General features: G+C 38.8%; 1 protein-coding gene across 1 annotated transcript; it reads left to right on the top strand.

Annotated features, from left to right (window-relative positions):
* Nucleotides 1-999: 999 nt before the first annotated feature.
* On the top strand, nucleotides 1,000-8,256 carry LOC149068024 (uncharacterized). The gene is made up of 2 exons (XM_089251684.1): nucleotides 1,000-1,219; nucleotides 6,428-8,256. The coding sequence occupies exon 2, from the start codon at nucleotides 6,636-6,638 to the stop codon at nucleotides 7,659-7,661; it is 1,026 nt and encodes a 341-aa protein (XP_089107810.1). The 5' UTR covers nucleotides 1,000-1,219; nucleotides 6,428-6,635; the 3' UTR covers nucleotides 7,662-8,256.
* Nucleotides 8,257-16,335: the final 8,079 nt, after the last annotated feature.

Below are 16,335 nucleotides of genomic sequence, written 5' to 3'. Positions count from 1 at the left end.
AAAGAATATGGCGACTTCCTGCGCGACTCATGAAATAAACAAATCTAGATTTAAAGAAACGTAGAAATGAAAATATATTTTTTCCCCCCTTTTTCAAGGGGTGCTAAGTATTTTGATTCCCCCCTGAACTTCAAGTTATCCCTCTGTGTCTGTTTCAGCTTCCAAAAATGCTTAGTTGAAGTTGTGGAATTTCTTCGATGTGCTTTATGGGCCATAATTAATTTCAAAACATCCTAATCTATATGAATTTATGTAGTTGAATTATCAAAAGATATTTTCGAGCTTGAGAAGATATAAATAAAAAGTTTAAATCGATGTCATTGCCTGGATATCCAACTCAAAAGTAGATCCGGATAATTACATCATATTGAATTTATCTGGCTTCTTATATCTCTAAGTGAACTCAATATTTTAAAAATCGAGAATTCAATACAATCGCGAATTAAAGCGGAAATTTTGTGGGATTTTCCGCTTTAATTCGCGATTTTCCCCCATTAGCTTCACGTCATGTGCGAATTTGCTAGTAATCCCATCGATACCCTGATCGAGTTTATCGATAAAAAGTGAAAAAAGTATGGGGTCCCAGGAAACTTCCTTGAGGAACCCCACTAGTGACGCCTGACGCTATATGAATATTTATATTTATGCCCAAAATTATCATAAGTTATGAAAACACTGTTTACTAACGATTTTAGTGAACAAAAAATTTGAATAAACATCATTGAAAAAATGGGAGAAATATATAAGAAGAAATTCAGAACTAAATATACATGTCCCGTAATACGTCACGCAAGTGGTCCGTCGAACTGTTTCAGACTTTTTACTGGTCCTTGGGTTCAGAAAGGTCGAGAAACACTGGTCTAGCAATATGAAAAATATAGATGGCTTTGAATACCTTATTCCCAGTCTTCTCTGAAAACGATGAAATTTTCCTTTTAAGTACTCAATTTCGTCGAAAGATGACGCTAGTATACCATACGAAAAAAACAGAAAGACAGATGGCGTTGCGACTCAAGTAGATTCAAGCCTTGGATGAAGAAATAATTGTCGCCATTCTGCCGTGTTGTCTTTTGTTTGCAGATGTTGTTGATGCGCCATCATAATTTCAATTTATTTTCGCTGAATGGACTTATTTGAGCTGATCATCGATCGATTCACCTATTCCTTCAACGTATTCGCTGCAAGAAAACGAGGGTTTAAGACTGCATACGTTACGCGGGTGAGTCTTTTTTTTTTTTTACCACTCGTAAACATGATGGGTTTGGTGTTTAGCCGGTTTCTTGGCGCGATGTTGGCCCATAAATGTATGTTCAACGACGGCTGCTTGTGCTCTTTAGTGGAGCGCATGCGCATTACAAGGACTGTTTCGAGCTCTAGTTAGCTTCTCTATACAGGGATGTTCAGGTTCAGTGCGGATGTGCGTAATGAGAGAAAGACAGCCCCCCCCCCCCCTTGTTCAAAAAATATTTCTCAATCTTGCGGATGTTTTACAGTTTTTAAGAACTCTGTTCATTTATTATTTCTGAATATTGATTTCGTATATTTTTGTGAATAATTTTTCAGTGGCAGACATTTTAATTTTTTTTAAATAATTTTATATATTTCAATATAAAATTTAATTATAAATACATTTTTAATATATAATTATATATAAAATTATATAATAATTAATTTTTGAAAGATTATTAGAAATACATTATATGGGGAATGTTATAATTCCCTATAATTAATTCACCATGGCCAAGTAGGGACTCGGTAACAGCCTCATCATTTGCATATGAAAAAAAATTCTGTAGCCATTGGGGCCGGTGGTACCTGGGGGGGTTGAGAGCCTCCTAATAACTTATAAAAAGCAATGCAAAGCACTACTCCACCCCCCTCCTGTGAAAGGGCCTAAGTCCCGTATATATGGAGTGACTGAAAGGCCAGTCGTGGTCCAGGCTCTGTCTCTGGTGGGATGTTAGCCATTTACCCGGAGGGGTTGGACCACGCAGGAGAGAGCCGGGCCGGAGGGTCTGGATTCCAAGCCTCCCGGCCCTCGAACCCTATGATTGGAGCTCCAGGCCGTGAGGCCTGGTCTCCTTACCCCCATTGCCCGGAGCAGCCTCAGCCCACAGCTCCCCGACCTGGGACAAGCCCAGGAGGGGCTCACAAACCCAGCAGACGCCACCCCCGGGGCCAGATCCAAAAAAAACCCTGAAAAGTTTTATTATTGCAATTTCAATACTAAACAAAATTTACATATTCCCATCTGTTTGTTCTGGACCGCTAGCGGCGCAACAGGTGCCCCGAGTGGGCGCGGTCTTCACATAGTGTGCTGCCGTTGGTGATGAGTTAACACAGAACAGAGTAAATAGTCGATGTTACATTCGTTAGCTATGGGCCGCCCATCGCGACAATTGCCCCGGTTGGGCGCAGTCTGAACATTGTAATTAGAGCTGCCGCCAGACGCTTATAGTTCAGATATTGCGGAAAGTTCGCGGAGGCTTCGGTGTTGATGTGTGGCCAGCCCAGGTGCTGGACCACTCTTCGTTTGGCAGGGTTGCTCTGGTGAGCCCGCAGATAATGGCGTGGCCAGCCCCGGTGCTGGACCACATCTCCCTGGCTAGGTGGCTCTGGTGAGCCTGCAGTTGATTTTGTGGCCAGCCCAGGTGCTGGACCACTTCTCCGTGGCTAATATATATGGAGTGACTGGCAACTTTCAGCCCCCATGCCCCAATGTGTTTTTTCCATATGTCGGTGCCTCTCACGCTAGCAAGATTAATTTGCGTAAACATAAATAAAGCACCCATTCATGAAATGCTTGCCGAACTTGAAATTTCAGTTCTTCTGTCTGCAGCGCTACACACCACGTTCTACTACCTAAATGCTGCTCTAAATCCTGGATATTCATCTGTGCTTCACATAAGGGGCATTGGCAAAGCCGCTTAAAAGAATCTTAATGCAGCTGGGATTGGTGTAACTCGACTGACGGCGTAATTACAATCCCTACATTATTAGCAACACAAGAGGCATAAATACGACGGCGATTGGTTACTACGAAGAAAAAAGAAAGGTAACAAAACGTCACGAGGGGCGGAATTTTTTGGCGAAACTAAATTTCGAAGTTAATTAACGAAAAATGAAAGCATTTTTTAGTGAATCAATAAATGTGAATGAGAGCAAATGAGTTAGTGTAATGGAGAGAGAGAGAGAGGAAGAGAGCAGCAAACATAACGCGGCACATTTACAGATCGCTCAAGTGTCCCGTGGTACAATTCCAGAGCATTTAATGACCGCACTTAATGACCCGGGACACAGTTCCAGACACACTTAAGCGCTCCGTGACACATTTAGTGACATGACACCCTTGAGTGACATGTGACGTAGTTTTAGAGCACTTAAGTGGCCCGGACACATTTCCAGATCACTTGGATCCGCGAAAAATTTAGAGATCACTAAAATGGCTATGTATGGCACTTATCAATGGGGGTGGGGGCGTAATGTTACTTCAAGTGCCCACAAACTATCGAAATGTTTTTCTTGTTTTTGGCGCACCGAGTAAGATGCCATTAAGAATATTTCATATTTTCATTAAGGGTGGTTAATGACGTAAGCATTATCCAAACCCCCGTTCCCCCTTGTCATCAAGTCAGAAACCCCCCCCCCCCATAGATGCTGACGTAATACTTAAATGGCCCCCTAATTTTGGTTACCCTAGCCTTTTTTCATAAAATGTCCCATTTTCCCCCCTTTATTTTCAAAGAGGGACTTACTCTTATTTTGGAAATCAAAAATTAAGATTACTATCATGCCTTATTAATTGACGCATCTGACGATTTTTTCACTAGAATTGGCAATTTCACTTGCCTTTAATTTTTTTTTACTTGAGCGTATACTTGAGCTTGATTTTTTTTTCCGCGAAAAATTTGTCATACGCAAGTCAAGTTCCCTTCGACAACTTTTTTGGCAGTGCTTGGCATCTTTATTTGCCTTTCAAAACTTTTGTAGCTTAAATTGACAACTTTACTTGCATTTGACATTTTTGTGCCGTAATTGGCAACTTTAATGCCGAAATCAGCACCTTTTATTGCGTTTCTTTTCTTTAAATTTTATAGCTTAAATAGAGACATCCTAACCTCCCCATTGACAATTGTTTTGGCTATAATTTGCAACTAAACTTACCTTTGACATTTTTTTTGGTGAAATTTCAACCTTTACTTTCAGAAATTTTTTTTTTTTGCACTTATTGGGTACTTTATTTGTCTTAGACATTTTTTTCTGCCGTAGTTGACAACTTTGACAAATTTTTCTACTGAAGTTGGCAACTTTCATTGCCTTTTCTTAACTTTTTTAGCTTAGATTGAAAACCTCACTTGTCTTTGACAATTTTTTCGAGATGATTGGTGATGTCCCTTTTTATCCCAATTTCACGTATTTTTGTGAAGGAAATGTGGTCAGCCTAGGCATTTGTCATGTTGTTTGTGTTGATAATTACTGAAACACCTTTGCGCGCCGGATGGAATTTCTTGCCTGCCCGGAGGTTATGCACCCTGACCTAGAGCATTAATATTATTATTCGTAAGTTTCCGCATGGCAAAAAAGACACTGAGTCGTGTTATTCCAAATCATACATGGTTACCAGTGGCCCGCTGGCTAAATGTGACCCCCAGAATCATCTGATGTGGTGCGTGACTTCAATCTTAATTTTGTAAAAAAATAACTAAACGGCACATAACGAGATGAAGTTCCACATCACTTGATGGCTCGTGACATATTTCCAAATCACGCGTATCCCGTGGCATATTTACCAATCGGCGCGGCGCCATTACAGTATACTTAAGTGATCCATAAATGTACCATGGACCACTTAAGTGACCCAAGGCAAAGTTTCAGATCACTCACGCTCCCCGCGTGGCACATTTGCAGTAATCTGCGATATCGTTTCAAATCACTAAGTGACAAGTGACACGTTCCCAAATCAATAAAGTGGCCCGCAATCTCCCTTAGGTTGAACACATTTGTTCTAAATGATACAAAACATTAGGCGAAGAGGGCCCCACAATTATTAGACCCCGCTTCTCTTAGGCACGGCACAGATCGTCTTCACGTACATCGCATGTGCAACCGGCGGAAGGAAAAAAAAACCCAATGGGTAACTCGCAAAATCAAATCTACCGACAAATTTCCATTCTCATCTGTTGAGTGTTTAACCCGTCCAATGTTTCTGACGTAATATTTCGTCGCAAGTTCTATGAAAGAAATACAAACACAGTTCTCTTCTTTGCCAAGGGCGTCCGTCGATTTGAGATAAGAATGTAACCCCTTGATAAACACGCTTTTCACTCGAAATTTTCTTTTCCCGTTTTTTTTGTACGCTTGTCTTTGCTTGAGGGGTCGTACATGAGAATGATTTCATAAAGAGTATTTGAAACTGACTAGTGCGTTATCAAATGCGAAATCATATCGTGTACAATATGCAAAGGTATGAAGGTATTGAAATTAGGAGGGCTCGAAAATATTGTGGAATGGAGGAGGGAACTCAAACCTTATATTTCCGTAGGTATTATCGAGGTCGTGGCAAATATTGAGTGGGTTTGGGCTCATGGGCCGGATGCAAGTCTACGCCTATGATTATTTGGCATTATATGGTTTCATATAGTTATCTGTCCGTTACATGATACACAATAGTTCTTTTTCGACAAGATGAATACACTTGAGAATCAATTTCTCATTTAGTATTTTTCTTTGCTGTACGTTTCAGAATGGAACGTATTTAATATGACGAATAGTAATGAATGAAACTTTATATAACCATACGTTTCCTTATACATTCTGGAACGTATTGCAAAACGTTGCAAAACGATTGTGAGAAGCTTTAAAATCTGTCGTTTAAAAAAAAGGAAATGAGGCTTATTTTAATACTAGAAACAAAAGGGCGATATCAAGTACTTTTTCCCATTTCGAAGATCGCTAGGCAATAACTAATATTCAATCATAGAGATATCCTCCAATCTACACATACAATCAATAAGTACTACATCTTCATTGTTATCGAATCGCTAAAACCTGTTTTTATGCAAACGTATAAAAAATAATCTTCAAGAATAATCTTTTTCTCTCTTTTCGCAAAAAATTACCCCAGGTTTGTACTTTCGATGGATTTTTAAAAAATTATAGACATTTTATTGAAAGAATTAGCTAGAGCAAAAACATTAAAGAGGTTACGGAAGTAACACTTTCTCTGATACCATATGCAGTGGAATCTCCCGACAACGGACACCAATGAGACCGAAGTCTTTGTCCTTTAACAACTAGTGAAACCACCTTTGAGCAATATTCATGGAATTTGAAAACTGCCCGTAGAAGAGTGTCCTTTACCAGAGGTTCCGCTGTATATTCTTGCACGCATTGCCAAGAAGATGATTTTCTTTTTTTTATCCTCTAGGTTCTCCTCTAGAGCTCCATCAAGACTATTTCTTCCGAAATGACATTTCAATGAAAGAATCATTTGATGAAATATTGAATCAATATTTCGAACGGAATTACATATTCACTTTCTTATTCAAGAAATTCCTACTTCGCTGAGGAATTCCGGCAAGTAGCCGATTTCGTTTTGCTGTCTTCAGAACCATCTTGCTTTCTAGTCGACTAATATGGAGCACAACCTAGACAAGGCATGCGGAAGTGATTCTAGCAATATCACCTTCATGACGACTGGGATCTCATCAAAAGAGGAGGAGGAGCAGTCGTCTACGGAACAAAATCCGAACGAAACAAGTGTCAATCCAATCAGCCATAGCATCCACACCGACGAAAAATCACGCGAAAGTGACACATACGATGAAACTGCCTCACAGCTGTCCGATTCAAACACACGCATTGTGGAAAAACAATATGAGTGTGATCTTTGTTTTAAGAAATTCACGCACAATCGAAACTTGCAACGGCATAAAAGGGATCACACTGGAGAAATGGCACGTGAATGTGATGTTTGCGGTAAAAAAGTTTCAACGAGCTGGTACTTGGAGATCCACTTACGAACTCATACTGGAGAAAAGCCATATAAATGTGATGTTTGTGGTAAAATGTTTACGCAACTTGGGAATTTGAACACTCACAAAAGAGTCCACGCCGGTGAGAAACCATACGAGTGCGATGTTTGTGGTAGGGTGTTTAGTGAACTTGGGAATTTGAAAGCTCACAAAAGACTCCACACTGGTGGAAAGTCATATGAATGCGATGTTTGTGGTAAGAAGTTCACGCAACTTGGGACTTTAAAAATTCACATTAGAGTCCACACTGGTGAAAAGCCATACGCGTGTGATGTTTGTGGTAAGAGCTTCGCACTTAGGTCGTGTTTAAACAATCACAAGAAAGTCCATACAGGTGAAAAATCTCATGAGTGTGATGTTTGCGGTAAAAAGTTTACACATAGTAAGCATTGGAAAAGGCACTTGAGAGTTCACACGGGTGAGAAACCGTATGAATGTGAAGCTTGTGGTAAAAGGTTCACACAGAGTCAGCATTTGAAGTCGCACTCAAGTGTTCACACGAGTGAAAAACCGTATGAGTGTGAAGCTTGCGGTAAGAGGTTCAAAGATACTTCAGGTTTAAAACGGCATCGTAGAAAAGTTCACACAGATAAAAAGACGACCGTGGCACAAAATGGCTGCTTTTGAGAAGAAAAAATTCACCTTCGCACACACTCTCAAGTTGGAGTTAATCTGATCCAACTCTTTCTCGTTATGTATTCCATTTGTTTTCTTGATCTTCTTATGCTTTCGAAACTAATGAAAATGATATGGTTGCGTTATTTTTCGTTCATCGCTCATTACCGAATACTTAGACAGATATTGCAGCCTTCAGCGCATTTATCATTTAAAGGTAAATTCAAAACCAGAGATTTTTTTATTCAAAATTTGAAGAATGAGCGCAAAATGCTTTTCGTATCAGTTGTTTCGTGTTTTCCTTACACTCAGACAGTTGTTGTTCTAATTGAGATTTCAATCGTAAAGATCCGATCTATTTTGTTTATAATTCCGATAAATGCGCATAGTCTGAAATAAGTTTTGTTTCGAATGAAAAGTATAGAAATCTAATTGGTTTGCACAAAGAATCAATTACAAATGACCCACCACTCACTATTTTGGGAATTTATGGGAGTTGTTGATGTTTGGAATGTGATTGTGTTGAGGATTTGAGTTGATTGCACGCATGTGTAGAAACATTTTCAACTTGAATATCGAATAAACTTGTTATGAACTAGTTGAAAGAAGCGATATTAATATAATTGATATTATAATATTAACGCGACACCATTTCGAATCAAGCGTTTGTGATACATTGAAGCCACGCTGCAACGATACTCGATATAACGATTAATCCAGTGTTTCCCAGGTGTGCCCCGACTCCCTAGGGATATTATGGAGATATATAAAAAAAAATATTAGTCCACTTAAGATCTTAAAATAAATCAAGTCGAATGAATTACTCTCATGCATGGCAGACTTATCGAATAAGTCGCCATCTATGGCTACAGTGTTAGCTTTTGCCTGATTCTGGCTGTCCATGTACGGCCCCGTTCAGAGCGCACGAGCTCTAAGGAAAGATGATTCGTTGGCTTTGTGGTCTAGTGCGCTCACCCGGCAAGTGAGAGAACGTAGGTTCAATTTCGCTCAAAGACAGTTGAACTTTCTTTTTTGTATTTATCTTCGTCTCAGCCAGCTGTCGAAACCTTCGTAATAATAGCGGAGGGTGGCGGCATCACCTTCGGATAAGCTGAAAGACTTCATTTTTCAACACTTATCTCTATGACATCTTCCAATATTGATTTCTATCGCTTTCCATTGAGAATCTCGATTGGGCTGTCTCACCATTTGATTTCGCAGACAGTGCAAGGAAAATAATTTCATTGCTTGCCGAACCAGATTAATTTATTGATCTTTGCGCTGATTCCACACTCATCAAAGGTAAGTTCACCAAGAGTGAGGCGTCGGTGGCGGTTTTTTGGCTTGGAGATTGAGAGGAGTATCTTAATCTAATGAACAATTAACGCACTTTCACCCTTTTCAACATCATATCATTATATGCGAGCAAGCCTTTTCTGATTATGGAGACACTCAATAGTTTTTACATTTCTCTTCCTACAAAGCAATAAATACACTGCAAGGCCTTGAGGACGATATGAGTGTGCTAACTGTAAGGCCTGATATCAAGTGCCCATGCCGTAAGCATCAATCAAAAGTTTCACATTAATGATTAATCGAACAAACCTCTAACTCTATCGATGTATTTTCACTCAGTGATTTTTGTTGTAGTAAACTCTGTATTCAAGAAAGGGTGCCTCAAATTTTGACCTTATTCCCAAGGGTGCCGCGAACTTCAAAGGTTGGGAAACACTGGATTAATCCCTCTACAACGATATTCTTTCAAACCTTCTGTGGACTTCCCTAGTCTAATGTTAAGCTGATCTCGATACAACGACATAGCAGCCAAATTTTCCGGGAGTCTCCCGTATTTTAGCTTCATCTCTCGACCTCCCGAAAAGTTCTTAAATCTCCCGAATTTTTACGAAAATCACAAAAAATCCCCTAATTGTCCCTAAACATTCCCCTACTTCATTTAAAAACATCGAGTTTATATTACTGGAGGGGGCATCCAGCCGTCGCGACGGCAGCGACATCTAATGCAAGGAAACCACGTGACTCGGTGAAAGCAAAGCTCGTTTGCCCATAGAAATGTACAGTGCGGTCTCTAAATATTGCGTTTTAAAGATTAAAAAAAGGATAGAGGGAACTCATATAAAGATGAAAAAGATTAAATAATTTTTCCGTTAATGCTGAAAAAATTTCTTTCTTCAATTCTTGAATTTTCCTTCATTAATTCTGGATTTTCCTTCATTGATTCTGGAATTTTTTTTCATTATTTCTTGAATATTTTTTCATCAATTCCGGAATTATTTCCTTTATTAATTATTATTTCTTTCATTACTTCCGGAGTAATTGCTTTAATCAATTCTGGATTTGTTTCTTTCATTAATGCTGAAATTATTTCTTTCATTGATTCTGAAAAATTATATCTCATTAATTCCGGAATTATATCTCATTAATTTTGGAATTATCTCTCATTAATTTTGGAATTATCTCTCATTAATGCTGGAATTATCACTTTCATTAATGCTGGAATTATCACTTTCATTAATTTTGCAATTATCACTTTCATTAATGCTGAAATTATATTTCATTAATTCTGGAATTCTCATTTTCGTCAATGCTGAAATTATTTCTTCCGTTATCTCTAGAATTTTTCTTTCAATAGTTTTGGAATTATCTCTTGCATCAATTCTGGAGTCACCACTTTCACTAATTTTGGAATTATCTCTTTTTCCTTAACTCTGGAATTATCTTTCCTTAATTCTGAAATTATCTTTCCTTAATTCTGAAATTATCTTTCATTTATTCTCGAATGATCTTCCATTAATTCTGGAACTACCGCTTTTTCATTAATTTTGGAATTATCACTTTTTCATTAATCCGAAATTATCTTTCATTAAGGCTGAAATTACTCTTTCATTAATTTTGGAATTCTCTTTCATTAATTTTGGAATTCTCTTTCCTTAATTCTGGAATTATCTTTCATTTATTCTCGAATGATCGTCCATTAATTCTGGAATTATCCATTTTTTATTAATTTTGGAATTATCACTTTTTCATCAATCCGAAATTATCTTTCATTAATGCTGAAATTACCACTTTCATTGATTTTGGAATTCTCATCGATGCTGAAATTATTTTTTTCATTTATTGTTTTAAATTCCTGTGGATGACATAAGGTGATCACGTGCATAAGAAGATCACGTGACATAAGTCACGTGATCTTCCGACGTTCTACGGATTTACGGTCAATAGCTCCGGGGGGGGGCATCGGAGGGGCGGCAAATGCAAGGAATGAGCGATCAAAATAACAAAAATGGCAGAATAAGGGAAGATCAGCAATATTTTATATTCCACTGGTAGCAAAACCATAAATCCGCTTTCTGCAAACAGATTGAGTGACCAAAAAGTATGCAAGCACGTGAGTGATTAGAAGAGCGACCTAGAGTACATGCGAGCGTCTAAAACAGTTTGCAAGCAGATGAGCGACCCAAACAGTGTGTGCGATCACATGAGGGACCCGAAGAGTGAATTGGAGAGTGTGTGTAAGTGTAGGAGTGACTTTTAAGGCAAGGAACAAAGTCACAGTGTGAAGGACCAAAAGAGTGACCAAGAGATTGTGCAAGCGTGTGAGCTACCAAAACAGTACGAAAGCATGAGAATAATCACAAGTGTGACTTGGAGTACGACCAGATCAGTTAGTAACCGAAAAAATGACCTAGTGTGTGAGCGAGCACGGGAGAGACCAAAAGAGTGACCTAGAGATAAAGCAACGCAAACCTACTGTTGTTTGATGATTTATTGGTTTACGGAAAATTTACCTTGACATTTCGCCCCTAGCACGTTTGGGCCCCGGAAATTTCGTTCCCGAACATTTTTCTACGAACATTTCACCTGGCCTCACCATGAGCGACGCGGTGAGTGACCAATTGGGTTACCCTATCAGTGATCAAGTGAGTTCGACATTTACCAGCAACATTTCACTTGCCCTGATTGTATGAATGACCGTATGAGAGAATATATGAATCACAGTATGAGGGCCAAGTGAGTGATCGTATGAATCATCAAGTAAATTGGACATTTACCCTGTGACACTTTGCCCCTCCCGGACATATAGCCTGCCCTGACCGTATGAGTGACCACCTGAGTGAACATATGAATGATGGTATGAGTTATTGTAGAAGGAATGAGGCGGTTGAAGACAAACATTTTCTTCTACAATTCAAAGATAAAATTAAAGATTTATTATACAATTAAATTTTAAAAAAATGAGTGTGTGAGTGACCTTATGAGTGATCAAGAAAGCTGCACATTTACCCTCTGATGTTTCACCTGCGCTAAAATTATTTTATGCTTCACTGCGAATTCCGAATTGTTAGGGCCCATTAGAGTAATACGTAACGGCCTATAAGATGAGAGGGAGATGATGAGGGAGTTCATCTTTGCAGACACGCACCCACTCACTTGATCATTCACTCACATACTCAAATGGTCACTCAACTTGGTCATCCATTCAGTCACTCACTCGATTAATCATATGGTCACTCATACATTCAATCACTCGGTCATTCATACAATCAATCACCTGATCACTCATTTGGTCCATCAATCGGTCACTCATAAATTCAATCACTCTTTCACTCACTTAGTACCTCACTGAGTCAATCACCCGATCACTGATATGGTCAGTCACTTACTCACTCATGCGGTCAATCACTTACTTAGTCCCTAGGTCACTCAATCGGTCAATCACTCGGTCACTCTCTCTCGGTTACTCACACATACCATCAGTCACTTGGTTATACGTATGGTCACTCATGCGGTCAATCACTTACTTAGCCCCTTGGTCACTCATGCGGTCAATCACTTACTTAGCCCCTTGGTCACTCAAACGATCAATCACTCGGTCACTCTACCAGTTACACATACGGTCAGTCACTTGATTATACGTATTGTCACTCATCGGTGAGTCACTCGATCAATCATACGATAAATCACTCGATCAATCATACGATAAATCACTCGATCAATCATACGATAAATCACTCACTTGATCACTCATATGATAAATCACTCAGTGATTTGGCCACTCTTATGGTCAATAGCTCAGTCACCCACGTGGTCACTCATATGGTCAATCACTTGGTTACGCACTTGATCGTTCGTATGGTCAATCACTCGGTCACCATCTTGATCACCCATATGATGAATCACTCAGTCAGACACCTAGTCACTCATACAGTCAAATACTCAGTCACCCACTTGGTCACTTATATGGTCAATCACTACTCAGTAGCTCACCTGGTCACACATATCGTCAATCCTCCAGTAACAACTCACTTGGTCTCTTATATGGTCAATAATTCGGTCACTCACACGTCGAATCACTCGTTAACTCATTCGGTCACGTACTTGGTCACTCACTTAATCATTTACATGGTCACTCACTTGATCGTTTACATGGTCACTCACTTGATCGTTTACATGGTCATGCAATCACTCACGTTCACATACTCATACAGTCACTCACTTGGTCATTCATTTGGTCACGCACTCAGTTAATCACTCGATCTCTCACTTGGTCACTCATACGGACAATCACTTGGATAAACATACGGTCACTCATTCAAGCATTCCTATAGTCACTCATTCATACAGTCCATTGCGCATTCACACATACGGTCACTCACTTGGTGACTCATTCAGTCCCTCACTTAGTCATTTATACCGTCACCACTCACACACACACTCGTACATTCAATTTCTCACTCACTAGGTCACTCACCAACTTATATAGTCTCTGACCTAATCACTTGGTCACTCACTCATACGGTCAATCCAGACGAAATGTCAGGTGGGAAATTTTCGGGGGTGAAACATATTGAGGCGAAATCTCGTAACTCTTCACGGATACCTGCAATGCAGTTCCACATCAGTCAAGTGGCCTACAACACATTCCATGACCGCTTCAGTCACTTCGCTGGACAGTTCCAGATCTCTTAAGTGACCCGCAGCACAGCTCGAGATCACTCAGGCAACCTACGTCACATTTAAAAATCACTTCAGTGATTCGCGGCACAGTTCAGATCATTCAAATGACCATTAACGGCACAATCTCAGATCGTGACCTGCGACACATTTGAAGATCACCGCTCACAGTTCAAGATCACTTAGGCGGAGCAGCATATTTTCAGATGACTTGAGTGAACGTGGCCACAATCCCAGACCACTAAAATATTCCTCGCCCTCTTCCCAGATCAGTATAGCAACTCGTCGCGTATTTATAGATAACCGAGGCACATCGCCAGATCACTCAACTCACTCGCGGCATATTTGTCTACAGCATCTTCATAGATCACTTGATTATGTGGCCCGCGACACGTTTTCAAATCAATTAAGTGCTCCGATTCAAACAGGTAGCATTGAGTCTTGAGCGTCAGTGAAAGGACTTCATGACCTCATCATCTAACGAATGAGAGACGCAGAACGTCAAACGTCATCAATTGTGGGTGGGGCGAAAAAATAAAGAACGAATCATTGAAGAGATAAATGACGTCATTCTCCAGGTGGGCCGTAAAACCGGATTTTTAATTTTCGCTTTCCACGTTTTAGTGACGTCATCAGATTCATCGCGTGACATCTGCTAGTGATAAAGCAATGTAAAACCACTGTTTATTGGTGATTTGTTTACTGGAGTAATTATTCTCAAAACATTATTAGTTTTTTTGGGGCAGGAGTCCCAAATATCCTCCATTACATGACATTTATCTCAAATATTTTTAAAGAATATTTGATTTTTGACAGATGTTTTTCCGAGCTCATTCATGCAATGTTAAGTCAATGGGAAATTGCTTTTCTACGAGAACAAAATTATCAGAAGTGTCGCTCTTGTCCGAATCATGCTGTAACTTGCAAAAGGAATTGACTTTTGAATGCAAATTGCTTCTTTTTAACGTTATTCAGAAATCCAATGATTCACATAAACAATGGGTTTTCTGAAAATATGTTAAATACACACGCAGAATCAATTTTATTGAAACCAATACTCGCATTAATCAATGTGCTCTTTATTCTATCGTTGCCAGATCTAACTGGAAAAAAATCAGCTTCTTTCTTCCCATTACTTTAGCTGTCATGCCGTCGCCCGGAGGCCACATTTTGTAGTCGTGTGAATACAGTCGAATGCCGTTATAACGAACTCCAAGAGACCGAAGAAATCACTTCGCTACAACGAAATTTCGTTACAAAGGAATTTCCGATTTTTAACACGCGCAAAAAAAAAAAAAAAAAAAAAAAATTCGTTGCAGCAGAATTAGATTCTAAGGGGGGGACAAAAAAATACTTATTTGCGTTCTAGAGATAATAGAAGGAATGACGTTGAATTTAAAAAATAACAAAGCATCTCAAATCAATTAAGCATTGAAGGTTTTACTTAATTAACATTTTGAAGGCAAATAATCCGTTTTTTTTTTGCACAAGTATTGCGGAAGCGGAGGAAACAACAAATTCCTCTGAAGTATACGCATGCTCGAGTAAACTGTCCGGAAGGTATCTTCCACCGATGCACTTGTCTTTTTTAAACGTCAAAGTTTGTTTTTTTTCAAATTCAATTTATTCATTTGTTTCCAAAGTTAAATAGTACATGAAACAGTCAAATCTCAATGTTTGTCGTCAAGAAGGAAATATAAATAATTCCAGAATAGGGCCTGAGCCTGTACAGAGCAACTAATTGAAGGTAAAGACGAAAGAAACGTAAAAATATAACACAAAACTTATAATAAAAAATAAAGTTAAATAATAAAATGGATTTGGATAAATTTTTGTAACAATTATACTGAAATACATGTTCACATAACAGTGGCATTTGATATAATAACAATTGATATGAGGCAACTACAGGCGTACTGATGATAATATAATTCGCTTCTATAATTTAAAATATGCATCAAATATCGTCTATTGCTATTAGAAATTCAAAAAGTGATTTTTTAAATCACGCAAACCTAGATATATTCTGTATTACGAACGGTAAAGCATTAAATTGTTTAGGAGCAAGGTAGTAAAAATGTTTGCGAAATATTTCTTTTCTAAATGAGGGTATGCAATAAATTTCGTTTGGTCTTCTCAGTGATATGGACTCTCTTTGAGTGCATATTTATTTATTACGATACATGTAGAGTATGATTCGGTAGATGGCGTTATGTCTTATGGGGAGTGGATTTAAATTTCTATGAATTGAGATTTGAGAACGAGCACTGTAAATAGTTTTGAAACATCTGTTTTGAATAGAACAAATAGGCTGTAGATTTGTCTTGTAATCGCCACCCACCCCAGATGATGGTACCATAATTGACAATTGAATAAAACCAGGTATAGTAAATTTCTCTCAGAAATTCTGCCGTTACCTTTTGTTTCAGATAATAGAATTTATATACAAGTTTTGTTAAGTAACAGTTGGCAAAAGATTCCGGCTTTGTCTGCGTTGAATACATCGGAAGGATCATATGACTTTATTACTTTCCATTCATTCACATTTTTCATATCAACTGAATTTGCTTCGCCGCAAATCTGTTTCGCTACCACACCATATACCGTTCTTTGAAACGATTCAGCCAGCCGACACTTGCTTGGAAGTTTTCTCATCCAAAAGCACGTGCGAATTCCAAAACCTTTTCTCCTATGAGTTGACCGGTAACTGGCA

Source organism: Pholcus phalangioides, unplaced genomic scaffold, assembly GCF_987345545.1.
Source record: "Pholcus phalangioides strain wild (caught in Gottingen) unplaced genomic scaffold, Ppha-v1.0 ptg000027l_1, whole genome shotgun sequence".
Classification (NCBI taxonomy): Eukaryota; Metazoa; Arthropoda; class Arachnida; order Araneae; family Pholcidae; genus Pholcus; species Pholcus phalangioides.
The sequence above is the reverse complement of the archived record's forward strand: the minus strand, read 5'-3'. Positions and strand labels throughout refer to the sequence as shown.